The 15,773-nt window shown below is 59.8% G+C and overlaps 1 protein-coding gene across 1 annotated transcript in view; it reads right to left on the bottom strand.

Moving 5' to 3' along the window:
• HMCN2 (hemicentin 2) overlaps positions 1-15,773 on the bottom strand; it is a 180,999-nt gene that overhangs the window by 26,966 nt on the left and 138,260 nt on the right. Inside the window, exons 58-76 of the mRNA XM_013007377.2 lie at positions 15,114-15,201; positions 12,762-12,985; positions 12,513-12,672; positions 12,284-12,408; positions 11,729-11,912; positions 10,142-10,239; positions 9,268-9,534; positions 8,399-8,589; positions 8,105-8,186; positions 7,868-8,004; positions 7,261-7,402; positions 7,033-7,177; positions 6,274-6,401; positions 5,194-5,350; positions 3,987-4,108; positions 3,215-3,379; positions 1,805-1,912; positions 1,453-1,587; positions 1,021-1,155 (exon numbers count right to left, since the gene is read on the bottom strand). Coding sequence (XP_012862831.2) covers positions 1,021-1,155; positions 1,453-1,587; positions 1,805-1,912; positions 3,215-3,379; positions 3,987-4,108; positions 5,194-5,350; positions 6,274-6,401; positions 7,033-7,177; positions 7,261-7,402; positions 7,868-8,004; positions 8,105-8,186; positions 8,399-8,589; positions 9,268-9,534; positions 10,142-10,239; positions 11,729-11,912; positions 12,284-12,408; positions 12,513-12,672; positions 12,762-12,985; positions 15,114-15,201 — 2,793 coding nt within the window. The remainder of the gene's footprint in view (positions 1-1,020; positions 1,156-1,452; positions 1,588-1,804; positions 1,913-3,214; positions 3,380-3,986; positions 4,109-5,193; positions 5,351-6,273; positions 6,402-7,032; positions 7,178-7,260; positions 7,403-7,867; positions 8,005-8,104; positions 8,187-8,398; positions 8,590-9,267; positions 9,535-10,141; positions 10,240-11,728; positions 11,913-12,283; positions 12,409-12,512; positions 12,673-12,761; positions 12,986-15,113; positions 15,202-15,773) is intronic.

The raw sequence follows: 15,773 nt of genomic DNA, 5'->3' as shown, positions 1-15,773 counted from the left end.
CCTACAGCCCAGAGCTGCTCTAGCGATCCCCACTCTGAGCCCTTCTCCCCGGAAACAGTTGCAGGCGGCCGGTGCTGCTAGATGCCCCTGGGGTTCAGGACCTGGTTGATTCTGAATCACCGTTGGCCAGTTGGCCAGTGTGCGTTCAGAAACCTCACTGCTGCCCATTCTCCTCAACCCGCGTTCAGTTAGTTATACAGCTTCATGGGGTGGGGTGGGGTGGGGGATTCGAGACCCACGGGTTAAGAAACACTGGGCAAGACAAGACCTCGAGGGAGCCCCAAAGCTGCTGACCAAGAAGGGGTGGACACCACCCCTGGCCCCGCTCCTATCCTCCAGGACAGAGAGGCCATAAAGGTCTGTCTTTGAAGCCAGATTTGTGGCTGTGCTTAGACACGGTAACAGTGACTCGATGGGACATGGGCTACATGCGTGTGTGTGCGCCCACCAACTAACTAAAAGCTTAGGCTGGATCCACCTGGGCTCAGGCTCCTGTCGGGCCACTTGCAGGGCCCAAAGCAGAACTGCTGCCGCCACCCGTGTATCTAGCTCCCGGAAAAGGACATGTGGGTCTAGAAGCAGGCCTGGAGCCAGGAGCCCCCGGGTCCCCTGAGCCCAAGTCCAGGGTGGCAGTGGGGTCAATACCAGCGATGCCCGGTGGGAAACAAGACTGCTGGGATCAGAGCAAGGAGGGACCCCCACAGAACATTCCCAGGATGCTTTGCTGGTGGTTGGCCAATCACGTCTCCGGGGATGGTTCCAACTCCCGGAGCAGTACATTTGGTTTATGTACGGGCGAGAAAAGGGACAGGCTTATCAATGATGACCGGAAAGTGAGGCTGAATGGGGAGGAGCCAGAGAGAAGGCCTTGGGGATGAGGATCTGCTCTCTGAAGCCAGACTCTGGGGGCCCGGGAGAGGACCTGTTTGCCACCAGCAGTGCTTGGGGGTCAGGGATGCTGGGACACGCCCACTTCCACCTGTCCACTCCCTCCCACCTCAGCCCCACCCCTGGGCTCACCTTGCACCACCAGCCGAGTTTTCCCCATGGCACTGCCAGCGCTGTTCTGAGCAACACAGAAATAGTTCCCGGCATCCTCTCTGCTGGCGTGGACAATCCGCAGCTCTCCGCTGGGGAGGACCTGGGTTCTTGCTCCTGGATGTGGGGAGGGGGAATCGGGACCAGGGTGACTGGGGTTGTGCTGTCTGACCTGGCAGCTAATGGTCACAGGCGAGCAAGAGGAACAGCCTGCCCAGAGCCCAGGGGGCCGCCTCCTCTCCCCGCCCTCCAGGCTCTGGGCTGGTGAAAGGAGACAGGGAGAGGGTGAGGGTAAAGCTAAGGTGTGGTGGGGAGTGGGGAGTGGGGGGTTGTTGAGCAGCCACTCAGCAGGCCTGCCGAAGGGAGACTCTGGCCTGCACCATCCTTCCGCCCAGGGCTGCCATGGAAATGCACCTGCAGGGAGACTGAGCCCCTCCTTCCGCCAGGTGATGCTTGGTTGGGGAATGCCAGAGGCCTCACAGGGCAGCACCACCTCGTCCTCCTCCACCACCTGCACCACGCTGGGCAGCGGCTTCACCACGGGCGAGGCTGTCCAAAAGCAGGGCAGAGGTCCTTGCGGTCACTCTGTCACCAGGGCCCTCTGGCCAGGTGAACTCTGACCTCCCCCCGGGAAGTAGAAAGATTCTTTTCTCCCGGAATCCCATCAGGGAGTCAGGGCAGAGGCGGGTCCTCACTCCCATCCCTCCACCTCTCCCTTACCACCTGCTCCACTGCCCCAAGGGCTGCCTTGCGCTCACTCGCTCACCTTGCACGGTGAGGACCACCTGCTTGTGGGCCACACCTGCGGAGTTGCGGGCGGTGCAGGTGTAGCGGCCAGCGTGGATAGGGAGGGCCTGCCCGATTTCCAGGGCTCCTGGGGGGGCGGGGGTTGGGGGTTGGGGGTAGGCAGAGAGAAGATGGGGGCAGATGTGCCCAGTGGTGGAACGGCTGGGTCCTCACACAGCCCAGGCCATTCACACTGCCTGTCCAGCCTATGGTCGAACAGCGCTGAGCACAGACACGGTGAGAACTGGGGGCCAGGCCAGCCTGCTCCCCACCCAGAGCATACACATAGGCAAGTCCCTTTCACCCACTGGGCCTCAGCCTCCTTGTGTGTTCAAAGAGGACTCAGATGACACCGTCTCTGATCTGCCCTGGCCAGGCCACAGTTCCACAAGCCCTACTCATCCTGCTGCGCTCCGTTGCCTCCTCCAAGAAGCTGCTTCGGATTGCTGCCCCGTCTCCTCCTCCCCTCAGCCCTGGGTAGGCAGCGAGCAGACACCACTGTACCATTCCTGGACCACAGACTCCACCTCAACAGTCGAACGGCTTCTCAGCCATCCTCCCCCGGCCCCCTGCGGGCCTGCTTGGTGCGAGGGAGGGAGGACCACTGGACTCGGGGCCGCCTTCCACGTCCCTGGCCAGCGGTCGCTGCCAGCCAGCTTGTTCCACAGCCGGGCTTTGCCCTAACCAGCTCCTGAAGTTCACATAGAGCCAGCAGGGCCCCAACTTCAGGATTCCACCAGCCAAGGAATCGATTGCTTTAATTTGGGAAGGTCCCATAACGCTTCCCAGCTCCTTATGTTGACAAGCAAAGCCGTTTAAAAAGAAATACATAAACACCGTCCATGACAACCCAAGCTTCACAAAATGAAGGGATTTTCAACACACACACAGGCATCATTTCAGAATAAAGGTCCCACACAAAACCACCCCATTGCCTTGCAGTGAAATCTGACTCACAGCAACGGTAAATCCTTGTGGGGGCAGACAGCCTCATCTCTCTCCCACGGAGGAGCTCGTGGGTTTTGAACTGGCAACCTTGCGGTTAGCAGCCCAGTGCTATTCCCTCAGCACCACCAGGGCTCCTTGAATAAGCTAAGTTTTCCCAGCAGAGAAGATCCGCTCTAGGAAAACACTCTCTGTGGTTCTTTTTTCCTTTCTCATTTTGCTGTCAACTAGTGTCAGAGAACTGCTAACAGATCTCAAAGCTGCAGTGCATGCAGGGAGTCATGAGGCCCAGAGAGGGCAAGAGGGCCCCCCAGGCCACACAGCGAGAGAACAGCAGAACCAGGCCAGAACTGTCCTTCCTGCCCTGCCACATGGTCTTAACTAGCCCCTTTTACCTGCACTGTCCAGTGTTCCTGGTCCCCCTCTGTGGCGCACCCTTACTGACCTGCTGGGGAGACACGATAGCCGCTCCCCCGCAGCCCCAGCTGGGCGCCTCCCTTGCTCCAGGACACCGTAGGGGCTGGGATGCCAGTGCTGTGGCACGTGAGGACCACGGGTGCCATCCTGGTCACCGTGAAGTCTGTCTGGTCGTCAGCAATGGTGGGAGGCACTGAAATGCAAGATAAGGCTTGAGGTCCTGCTGAGGTCTGCAGGGAACACGTGGGCACAGGGACAGGAGCATGAGAAGCATGAACGGAGTGGACAGTGAGTGGCCAAGGGCCAGCGAGGGCTGTGCATAGAGGGGAAGCCACATGCCATCACTCTGCCTCTCTCTTGCTGGGGGCAGGAATACCGTGCCCAAAAGCTTTCTATAGGGACACGGGGTGCAGGGAAGAGTGCTCCTGGCAGAGGGATCAGCATGCATGCAGGCTCCAGGTGAGGATTACCAGCGGTGGTGTAAGCTGCAGCAGGAGCAGGGTGGGGGAGCTGGACCCCGCAGGACCTGGTCTGGGTGGTGTACTTTTGGACTCAGTCCCCACAGCAGGGAGGGATTTTAGCTCAGGTGGTGACAGTGAAATTTGGGTTTGGGAAGCTCTGGGTTGTGGAGAGGAACTGCGCCGGAGGCTCAGGTTATTTTATGTTGGTGTTAGTGAGGTGGGATCGGAGAGGGCTCGCTGGAGCAGATGCCCAAGAAGAACCCAGTGCCAAGCCCCTGCAGGCAGAGAGAGTGACCGAGGGCGGGAAGGTGCCTGGCCCTGCTCCACCCTTGTACTCACTGTGAATGGTCACCCAGTAGAGCCTGCGGGCCTCTCCCACCTCATTGCTCACTGCACACTCAAACTGGCCCGAGTCCTGGGGGCTGGGGTCTGCGAGGAGCAGGGCATTGGAAGGCAGGAGCCTGGGACAGATGGACAGATGGTTGGCTGCTGCATAAGAGGCCACATGGCCTCCCTACCGGGGCAGCCTGCATTTGAGGGCCCTTGGCCATTTCCCCTCCCTGCATCTGGACTCCCACCTTGACTCAAAACATGTCTTCTAGAAATCTCTGCCCCCACCAAGATCAGCAGTACATACTTCGCTCAGGTTGCTGGGATGATGGGTGACGGGTGTTCACTCACCTGGCCTGTTTCCTACAACACCTGTCCAGCAGACGTGCCTCATCAGAACTACCCTCCCAGCCCTCATCACAACTGCCCCCGTGCACTGAGTGTCTGCTCCGGGCAAAGCGCCCAACACAGTGAACACGTGCTGACTCCCCCGGTGCGTCTACGCCCTCAGTCCCCCAACCGTCACTGAATTCTGCCATCCTCGAGAACACAGGGACCCAGGGACGCCTGTCACGTGTCCTAACTGGAGCCCTTTCTAACCCACTAGTGACTGCCGGCGCTTTGAAGGACAAACATTTTTACTCTTGGGCTGTAGGTCCCAAAGGCTCCCATCCACTGCCAGGTGCCCATCGTGGTGTAAAGACACTCTGGCCCCAAGGTCGAGCACATGAGTGCTGGCCCTTGGGGGAAGGAGCCCAGTCAGCACAGGGGTTACCCATGGAATTGCTAACAGAAAGTCAGCGCGTAGAACCCATCCGCCACTGGGATATGGCACCTGCTTCAGTAACAATGACCGTCGAACTGATGGGCAGTTGTACTCTGTCCTCTAGGATCACCCGGCTGACGTAGTGGTTACGCAGGGGGGGTGCTAATTGCAAAGTCAGCGGTTCAAAACCGCCAGCCCCTCCAAGGGAGAAAGCTTGGTCTATCTCCTCCCATTAAGAGCTACAGCTCAGCACCCCGCAGGCCAGTCAGCACCAACTCCATGGCATGCAGTTTGGGTTTGGGTTTCTCATGGCCGACTGGATGGCAGCAAGCTTGGGGTTTGGGGTTTGCCTTTGGTGAGACCCCCAAGGAGGTAGGCCCCAATTCCAGACCAGGGTCCTCCTCAGGGAGATGGACATCACCTGGGGCTACTGAGGGGCCAGCTTGTTACCGGTAGGTGTCCTGCTGCAGGCGGAAGTCCAGCTTCTGTCCGTCCTTCCACCAGACCACGAGGGGCTTGGGGGAGCCACTGGCCTCACAGGGCAGGGAGGCTCGGGTGTGGGCGGTCAGGGTCAGGTTTGAGGGGCCAGGTGCAATGGCTGGAGGCTCTGGGTGGGGGAGGGAGAGGGTAGACATCAGGAAGCAGGGTGCAGGGTGGGGTCATGGACAGAGGGCGCTAGCTCCTACCCTCAACCCATCCTGAGAGAGGCATGAGGAGGTCTCTCAGAGCTGGGACAGCGGGACCTTGGTCATCACCAAGGACGGTGTCCTTGAGTTGTTGCTCCTTGAACAAGGCCTCTAGGGCTCTACGCAGCTCACAGTCCCCGAGCCGGGGCCCCAACGCGGTCTCAACCAAAGTGTCCGGGGGAGTGGGAGCGGGGCGCGCAGCCGGCGATGACAATGATGTTATGCCCACCCTTCCCCACATTTCTGTCTGGTCACACACTGAAGGAGGCCTGGTGGTGCAGCCACACTGGGCCGCTAACTGAAAGGCCAGCAGTTCAAGCCCACCAGTTGCTCCGTGGGGGAAAGAGGAGGCAGTCTGCTCCATGAAGACTTACAGCCATGGGAAACCGCAGGGAGCAGTTCCACTCAGTCCTCTAGGGCCGCTAGGGGTTCGAGTCCACTGAATAGCAGTGGTCTGTTGTTGCTGTTCTATCCCACGGGCCAGGTAATGGCACAGTGGTCAGGAGGGGAATGCTGTGTGCCCTCAAGTCGGTTCCAGCTCATAATGACCCTAGGGATGACAGAGTGAGACCCTGCCTGACCTGCGCTGGCCTCACGGTGGGTGTGATGTGTGAACCCATGACACAGCCACTCTGGCCGTCCATCTCCTTGAAGGTGTAATCCGTGGGTGAAGATGAATATGCATACTTAGAGTGTGGGGTATCAATTGTGTGCTACACGCTTGATACTAATTCTCACTCTGAAACATGTGGAGAGCACGGAGCTCCTGACTCTGGACATCCGGAGTGGCCCAGAAGTCCGGCAGCACACCGCCCAGACAGAGGCCAGGGCTGGGGCCACCTACCAAGGACCTGGAGGTGGTGGCCTTGCCGGTCGGAGCCTGCGGAGCTGGCTGCCAGGCAGAGGTAGTGGCCAGCATCCTGGGCCAGGACCGGCTGGATCCTCAGGGAACCGTCGGGCAGGAGCTCCAATCTGGAAAAGAGGCGGGAGATGGCCAGCAGCTCTAGCTGGGCACCGTGGACACCCGGATCCCTAGTGCTATCCCCAGGAAAACCTTCCTCTTCACCCCTTGTCCCAGGAGAGGATGTCATTCAGGGGCCAGAGCCCTGTGTCCACGAGGCCACGGTCAGAGGGCCTTTCCCCGCATCCCAGAAACACCCCAACCCAGCATCAGAGGAGACAGGAGCTGTGCAGGTCTCCCTCAGTCAGCCTGGGTCCCTTCCCCAAGGCCAGGCCCACAGCCAGGTCTGCACTGTGGAATCCCGCCCCAGCCCCAGCGAACTGGACTGGGCGTGGGGGTGTCACCCAGGCCAAGTCCAGGGCATGCTATGAAATGTTGGAATTGGGATGCACAGATGCCTCAGCAGGTTGGGTGAGCTGAGGAACGGGGGCACACCTCTGCCACGCACACAGAGGAAGCAGGTGTGCAACAGCACGACAGCGAGAGAGGCCTGAAGCACACACGCATGAGGACACGCCTGCCCTCGGGTTCTGCCCCTGCTCGTGCGACAGTCAGCGTCCTGCTCCAACTGCCCTTGGGGGGCTTTTGCTTCCACCCGCAGAGTGGCACTGGACAGGTCTGCCGACCCTTCCCAGCTCCCACCTTGGGTTCTCAGGATCCAAGGGGGCGCCATCCTTCCGCCAGCTAATGAGAGGCTGGGGGACCCCGTCGGCCTGGCAGGCCAGCAGGGCCGTGTGGTTCACGGAGGTATTCACTGTGGGGGGCCCCGGCCGGATGGTGGGTGTCGCTGTAGGAGCAGAGAAAGCAGGTGCTGGGAGCCCCGTGGGGCTGTGGGGTGGGTATGTGGGGGCAGGGTGGGGGTGTACTCACTGTAGATGTCCACTCGGAAGGCCACGCTGGTGCTGCCCGCAGCATTGCGAGCTGTGCAGCTGTAGTTGCCACCGTCGGCCATGCTCAGGGCCTGCAGCTGGAGGAACCTGCCCTGCTCAGGGAACTGTGTGTGGGCATCTGCCTGCAAAGTGCCACGGGGGTGGGGGGTGGGGTGCATGCAGGGAGACACCATCAGCTTTGCGCCAGGCCCCAGGCCCCCTCCGCCAGTGACCGTTCAGAGAGAGCAAGGAAAAAGTCAGGCCCCGTTGTGAGCTACCCTGTAGGCCCAGGGGAAGGGAGAAGCAGCCTGAGTGGAGCACTCCTGTCTGGGGAGAGGCCGAGGGGATACGTGCTCAGACAAGGAGCTGGCTTTCCGGCTGCAAGGCCCAGCAGTCCTTGGGGCCATGGCAGCCAGCTGGAGGGCAGCGCTCAAACCAGTCTGGGACAGGCCAAGTCAAACAACCACAGGCTATAGTGGGAAGAAGTCCTGGGGCAAAACCTCAATCTTCCGGTGCGTGACATGGGCATGACCCAAGAATGTAGGCAAGAAAGCAATACTTTCTGGGTCCGGTCCGGTCTCCTCCTGGAGACCCAGGCTGGCACCCACCTGCAGCAGGATGCCATCTCGGTGCCACTCAATCTCGGGTGCTGGCTCTGCCTCCACTGAGCACTCCAGGACCAGCTGCCCTGGGGCCAGGCCGACCACCAAGCGGGAACCTCGGGGTCCAACAATACTGGGCGGGGCTGGGCAAGGGCAGAGAGGACAAGCGAGATGGACTCTCCTGCCTTCACTGTGTCCCCTGCCACCGTCTCCCACCTCTGCCCCTGCCTCTGCACCCTCTACCTCGCACTCGGACCCGGAAGCTCTTCTCAACTTCACCAGCAGGGCTCTTGGCCAGGCACGTGTACAGCCCCGAATCCCCCACCTGGGGGTGGGGTGGAGTGGAGTGAGCGCCTGACTCGGGGCCTGCCTGTCCACCCCCAGACCTGGTTTCCTTCCAGCACATGCCCATGGCTACCCACCCACCCCGCCTCCAGTCCGCCGCATACACCCTGCCTCCTCCTCCTCATGCCCCCCACAGGGCTGGGCACAAAGGCAGCCCCTTCCCTGCCCCCAGGCTCCTCCCACAGCAGGCACCTGGACTCCCTCAGCCCGGAGCACTCTGCCGGCCCTGCTGCTGGTCTCTGGCCGGCTCAGGGGCTGCCCGTCCTTGTGCCAGGTGACGTTGGGTGGGGGGCTTCCCCGGGCATCACAGAGCAGCTCTAAGGGGGCCCCAGGAGTCAGCAGCAGCTCCGCAGTGTGGTCTGCATCCTCAATGTGGGGAGGATCTACAAAAAACGCCCCCGCCCCCGTTCAGCAGTGGACCCCCTCCCCGAGGGGGCTGGGACCTGTGGCTCATCTCCCCATAGGCAGGGCCACAGGGCCACGGGTTGTGGGGGAGGCTGAGGGTCCACCTTTAGGAAATAGCACCCACCCTCCAGGGTGAGTAGCAATGAAGGGGGCTTTAAAGCCAACAAGTATGAGGAGAAGACATGGTGTGCAGCATCGGGCTGGGACCCTCAAGGTCAGCAGTTCAAAACCACCAGCGGCTTCACTCGAGAAAGATAAAGAGCTATGGTCTCGGAAACCCACAGGGACAGCTCTACGCTGTGCCCCCTCTAGTCTAGGGTCACTATGCGTCGGCACCAACTGGACGGCAGTGAGCTTCCCCCAACGTGTCCATCTTTGTGCTTGAAACTTAGGGTTCTACCCCCGATCTTGGTGCTTCTTCCTGCCAGGCAGGTTTGGGGGAGGTGGCCACAGCTCAAGGTCCCAAGATAATCAAATCCCAGTCATCCATGATCCTGAGGGCAAGGCCAGTGACCCAGCCCGTCTCCTAAGCCCTGCTCCCAGGCAGCAGCCCCAGCCATCGAAGGCCTCTCTCCTTCCCCATTTTCTCCACACGGCCCCCCTCCCCGGAGCCCCTCCCTGTCCTCCCCGGCCCAATGCCAGGGTAGATGACCCACCCATCACCGTCAGCTGGAAGTGCCTCTGGGCTTCGCCCACTTTGCTCTCGGCCAGGCAGGAGTAGGCCCCCGAGTCCGCAGCGCCCACCGTCTCCAGCCGGAGGCCAGGCCCCTGCTCCAGGCTCTGGGGAAACAAGGGCTCCCCATCCTTCATCCAGGACACGAGGGGCAGCGGGCTGCCGCGGGCCTCGCAGGGCAGGAGCACCGAGGAGCCACGGAGCACGGCCACGTCTTTCTGGAACTCCACCGGCTCCAGGACAGGGGGCACTGTGCAAGCCAAGGGTGGGCAGGACCCGTTTTATTCCATGCCAGGCTGCCCTCACTGGCCCTTCTCCCAGACAATCCCTTCTCAAATCTCCAACCTCGACTCCTCAGGGAGCCCTCCCTCAGAGCCTCTCCACCCTCCCCCAGCATCCTTTCCCGGTTGCCATGGAGTCACTGGGGCTCATGACAGACGTGCCAGAGTAAAACTGCGGTCCACTGGGTTTTCCACACGTGGATTGCCAGGCCTTTCTTCCCAGGTACCTCCAGGTGGGCTCGAACCTCCCACCTTTCATGTAGCGGCGGAGTGTGTTCACTGCTTGCACCTCTACTTCCTTCAGCTCATCTCTCGACAGAGCACCCGCCCACACCCACCTCATGGAAGCAAATAGGATATTCTTTGTTGGGAAGCTTCTCTCTGCAGCTCCTATGCAGGCGTCTCCATCCCGCACTGACAGCCTTTCAGAGCTGCCACCAGGACTAGTGAGATGGCATCCCCCCAGATGGGGGAGGGGGACCCTCCCCTCCACCCAGATGAGCTGAAGGGACAGGGGTCTGGATTCTCACCTGTCAAGGCCAAAGGGACCTGCACCCCCCACCCCCAGCTCCATACCATGCACGTGCAAGGTGAAGTTCCTGTCTGCCACGCCAGCCGGGCTTGCGGCCACACAGGTAAAGACGCCCGAATCTGCCAGCTGCACCTGAGAAATCCTGAAATCCCAAGAGGAGAGAGGGGGGCCGGCTCGGTGGACGTGCGAGGCGGAACAAGTCCAGCCAGCCTCTGCTTAAAACCCTTTCCTGGCTCCCCAGTGGCCCCACAGTACAGGCCCACACTGCTCCCCACCCTAACCCTGACCCAGTTGGACTCATCCACTGCCAGACTTCCTGCTTCCCAAATTCTAGAAGTTTCTCTGGTGCCTAGGCCCCTGCCGGTCCTGTCATGAAGGAGACTGTTCTCTGGCTTCACTGTTGTCTCATATGTGTCCCCTCTCTTTCTCCACAACACCCTCCAGCCAAACTCTGGCCCGAACCACTCCTAAGCCTCTCTTATAAGGTCGTGACTAAGTGGCAGAAAGTCAAAATCGGTGGTCAGTTCCCAAGCCTCTGGTCGCTTAGCTCGCTGGTCCCCCCCGCCCCCCTGCACCCCATCTCTTCCTCCTCCCTGCTTGCCCCAGCCCCTCCTTCTTCCTTGGCCCTTATCTCTGTTGTCCTGGCCAACACTGGCATCAAGGCCGCTCTCCACACTTGCTCTGGGAGTTACACCCAGCCCTACCTCCTAAAAGCACCTGTTTGCTGACGATCCCCAAATGTCCATCTCCCCAAACTCTGCCCTGGGATAGATACGTCCAGCTTGCCTCTCCCGTCTCAGCGCCTCACAAACCCATCGTTTCAGACGCAACCTTAGAACGTGCGCCTCTGCCGTGGTCCCATCACAGGCATTACAGCCTCAGAAACCCTCCCTGAGAGTCAGAATTGATTCGATGGCGGTGGGTTTTAGGAAAGGAAATAATCTTTCCAGGGTCCTACGGGCCCTGGCCTCCCCCACGCTCCCCCACTCATTCTGCTCTGTGAACACAGCAGGCACATCCCGCCTCAGGGTCTCCATGTGTCCCCTGCCCATGTCTAGAGTCTGGACACCTTTTCCCTGAAACACGCTTGCCCTTCTCTCACCTCTAGGCTCACCTCAGTTGCCACCCGGACCCCCTAAAGCAGCGCCCCCTACTGTCACCTTTCAGCCACTCCCGGCCTTGCATGCTTACCTCTGTTTATTTCCCACCCTCTCTCCCCACACAGACACCTGTCCCTGGCCCCCTGAAGCTTGCAGGGACAGGGACTTCTGCTGTGCTCACAGCTCTGTCCCGATGATTGAACACTAGTAGCACCTCATAAGTGTCCTTGATTTGGCTCAAGCACCTTCTTCCAGGAAGCCTTCTCGGATTTCCTCTGCCCCTGGGCCAGGCTGAGTTGGGGAACCCCAGGTGTGTTCTCTGGATCCTGTCTCTACCTCTCTTCCCCCATTGGACGTTGCAAGTGTCCATCATCTCTGAGCCCTAGTGATGTTCTATTTGGGGCTGGGGTCCGCCAGCGCTGCCCATCATAAGCGTCTATCTGTTGATAGTGTTTGTATTCCCCAACCACTTGATATGTTTAATACTCCAACTGGAACCTGCGACCAGCCTGGATGGGGAGCCTGTCCCACCTGAGGGTGCGGCCGGAGTTGTAGAGGTGTGTGTGCTGGGACAGCGGGAGCGGCAGGCTGTCCTTCAGCCAGCTCACATGGATGGGTGGGGAGCCCCGGACTGGACACACCATGGTCACCAGCTCGCCGGGTCTGCTCACCAGGGTCCCCATGCTGCCTGCGCCCTGCTCAATGGTGGGAGGGACTGGGGGTGTGGGGGGAAGCAGAGAGGGCAGAAGGGGATCCGTGAGGAGGCTCAGGGCAGGTGGCCTTTTCGTTTGAGAAATGGGGGAGGGGGGGGTGGCAGCCATGCCCTGAGGCTCTATTTTGCCTCCATTTACCCCCTCCTTTTCCCGTGGGCACCCCTGGGGCTGTAGTGGCTGAGACTCCAGCTTGTGGAAGACAGAGCAGCCCACAGAGGTGGACTCAGGCCTCGGCTGATAGTACGGACCTAGTAGAAGCCAAGCCCAGCTCTCACCCTCTCACGGACCCTCCAGACTAGCCAGACTGTTGAAGCCCAGGATGGTGGGGCTGCCCTCGGCCCCCCCCATCACCCCGCATGGTCTGTTTCCTCACCCAGCACGTTCACGGTGTGCAGTCTGGCATCCTCCCCGGCAGGGCTGCGGGCCACGCAGGTATAGGCTCCAGAGTCCGAGGCCCGAAGGCCCTTCAGCACCAGGGAATGGCCATCCAGGTAGAAGCTGGAACGGGGGTGGTAGGGGTAGGGGTTTTTACAGCAGAGGGCAGGCGTATGAGGGTCTAGGACCCTGCTGTCTGTGTGCTGAGGGTCCAGGCTTAGACTTACCGAAGGTGGGGACCCAGACCCTGGTCCAGTGGGCTCCCATCTTTCAGCCAGACCACATCCGGTGGTGGCTGTCCCTCCACCTCGCAGTCCAGGTATGCCTCCTGTCCCTCCGGGATGGTGTGCTCCTGTGTGGCTCCTGAGCTCCGGATCCTAGGGGCCACTGTGGCAGGGGTTGTGGATAAGGCCTGGGGCAGTGGCAGGGGCAGGCCTGGGGTGGGTCCAGGTGGAGCACACAGGACAGAGACGTACCCAGCACGGCCACCAGGAAGTCCTTGCGGGCCTCCGCCTCGGCATTCTCGGCCACACAGGTGTAGGTGCCGCCCTGGGCTGGCTGCAGGCGACTCAACTGCAGGCGGCCACCCCGGGAGACCACGCCCTGGGCCACACTGCTCTCTGAGGGGAGAAGGGAACATTGGGCCTTCACCGTGGCCCCGGGGGACCACCACGGACCAGACACAGATGTCACAAGACTCCTGGAGGGTGTCCCCACCACCCACACTCTCCATCATTCTCTCCAGCCCCACGTCTGCCCAAGGCCGTCACTAACCCAGGCTGACCTGCCCTCCCCCGAGGCCCACATTTGCAACCCGGAATTTACTGAGCACCTATTACGTGCCCCAGCCTTGAGCCTAGGAATCAAAGCTGAATAAGACACCAGCCCTGTCCTCAAGGAGTTCAAAATGTATCCGAGGAGACAGACAGAACACAAGCAGAGCCCCATGAAACCCCTAATAGAGCCCAGGACCCAGGGGGAGGGTAGCCAGAGAGGGTGTCAGACCACCCTGGAACGTGCGCAGGACTCAGCCGGTGAAGGCGCAGGGTGGGTACTGCAGCCAGGGGAGCAGCAGACAAAACAGGAGAAACAACAGCACCCAGGGCCCAGCTGTGCCAGCCTCAGTACCCTCCAGCTTCTTGCTGATCAACTCCCTCGTTATCCAACAGGGTGCACTGACCACAATGTGCACTGACCACAATGGGTCCCGGCCCCAACAGGGTGCACTGACCACAATGTGCACTGACCACAATGGGTCCTGGCCCCAACAGGGTGCACTGACCACAATGTGCACTGACCACAATGGGTCCCGGCCCCACACTGCACTAGAGGACCCAGAGACAACCAGAGCATGTGAGACAGCAGCCGGCTGGCTGAGGACATCTGAAATGTCTTGGCCCAGTTACAGAGGGCTGGGGATATTGTGGGGAGATGATGAAAGATACAAGGTCCCTGGTGGACAGGCGGAAGTTGGGGGAGGTCAGCAGGGGTGGAGGCAGGAGAGACGTGGGAGGCAGGAAGAAAGAGGTTTTGGTGGGGCTATGCATTCAGGACAGATAGAGCATAGCAGGGTCCTGCCCCAGGGCAGGTGGTGGCAGGAGCCAGGTAATGGGCAATCATTGGCCCCATCCCCCCACTACCCACCACCCACGGGCTCCATGGGGATGGGGAAGGGGGCCCACAGCGCCATGCATGTCACAAGATGCACCAGGGGCATCCGCCGGGCAGTGACGGAGTGTGCCCTGACAGACATCATATAATGCCACAGTGTCAATTCCACAGTGTCAATTCCACATAGCAACCTGGTCTGTGGAACTGAACCATGTTGGTAAGTGCTACGTATACTCAAGATCCCTGAAAACCTGTCCACCCTGAAATGAGTACACGCATGTTCACAGCGGCGTTACTCCTAACCGTTAAGACGTGGACACAACCCACATGTCCATGAGCTCACTGATGGCTTAATAGAATGTAGCCACACCCCTCGACTGTCCTGGGCAACAATGAAATGAGGTTCTGATCGCTGCCACACCTGGGTGAACCCTGGAAACATCCCAAGGGGAAGAAGTCAGTCCCAAACTGTGGCAGTTACATCATCTACTGTCAACTTGAGGAGGGGGCGGAGTCTAGCCTGTCAATCAGGTCGCAGCTTGATGACCTCATTTGGAGGCACAATGGAGATGAAGAGCTCACTGGCAGCCCGACACAAGACACACTCTCTCTCCCTGTGAGACATTCCTGTTGACAAGCCACATGGAGCTACACTGATGTAGCCAGAGCCCTGGAGCTGGAGGAACCACATGAAGACCCACGCCAGCACTGAGAGGCTTCCATCGCCACTGGTTCCACAAGACTTTCTACCCACTGGTCTGTGATCTTCCTGCATTTGGCATTGTTGCTTAGCTGCATGAGTCTGAAGAGGAATTAATAGACTGGTATCGGACATATGGGCTAATATCGGACATATGGACTTGATCTGGACTGGGCTGGGATGTTTTCTTAATATACAATTACTCTTTGATGTAAAGCTCTTTCTTATATACATATGAGTGGCTATGAATTTGTTTTTCTAATCCACCCAGACTAACACACAAACATGCAGTCCAATTCCAGTCTGGTTGATACCAGCAGGGTCCTGAGCAGGTCGGTCCAGAGAGACAGAAGTAGCCTGGTGATTACGTAGGGCTGGGAGGCTTGGGGGAAATGGGGGGTGGCTGTTGATGGATATGAGGTTTCTTGGGGTGGGGGGCATATAATGCTCTTAAATTAATTGTAGTGATGATTGCACAACTATGGAAATATGAAAACGATTGAACATACAAACGTACAGTGTCGTGGGCAACCGGATGGTGTGTACGATCATGTAAAGGACGAAGGGGCGAGAGCTCAGGCGTATGCAGGAGCCGTGGGGCTTGGCTAGAATAGGGAGCGTGCATGTGCGGAGGCAGGTAGGTGGGCCACACATGGCCCCTGGGGCATGGCTCTCAGGGCTACCATAGTGAAAGGACGGCCCACAGACAACCCACCCGAGGCTGCATTTGCAGCACCCTTTGCCATTGGGTGGTGGCTGGATTGCAGGCAGAGGGCGGACTCCGCAGACCAGTGTGGGGGCTGCTGGCCTCATGGAAGGGGAAGGAGGAGGCTAAGGGTGGGGAGCCCGTGCCAGAGGTGTTTCCTGGCTGGCAGGACAAAGGATCCACAGGGTGGACGGGACAAGGGGTAGAGGATGGGACAAGGCACATGTCGGGATGGGCTTGGTGCCCAATGGTGGCCCTGGATAGAACCGAGTCAAGAGAGAAGCCACTTCTGGAGCAAGCTCAGTGTCAGGCCCTCAGGACCCGCCCTGCACAGTGTAGAACCTGTGTCTTGTGTCTCTGGAGAGCTGTTGGGACAGACACAGGTGTCACCGCTGCCCTGAGTAGCCCAGGTGTCCCACCCTGGACGTCCATGGGAGCAGTTCCGGATGGATATTGGGATTTCAGGGACCG

The sequence above is a fragment of the Echinops telfairi genome, unplaced genomic scaffold, assembly GCF_000313985.2.
Source record: "Echinops telfairi isolate 266 unplaced genomic scaffold, ASM31398v2 ScPeMD7_22;HRSCAF=79, whole genome shotgun sequence".
NCBI lineage: Eukaryota > Metazoa > Chordata > Mammalia > Afrosoricida > Tenrecidae > Echinops > Echinops telfairi.
This window is presented reverse-complemented; position numbering and strand designations above follow the sequence as displayed.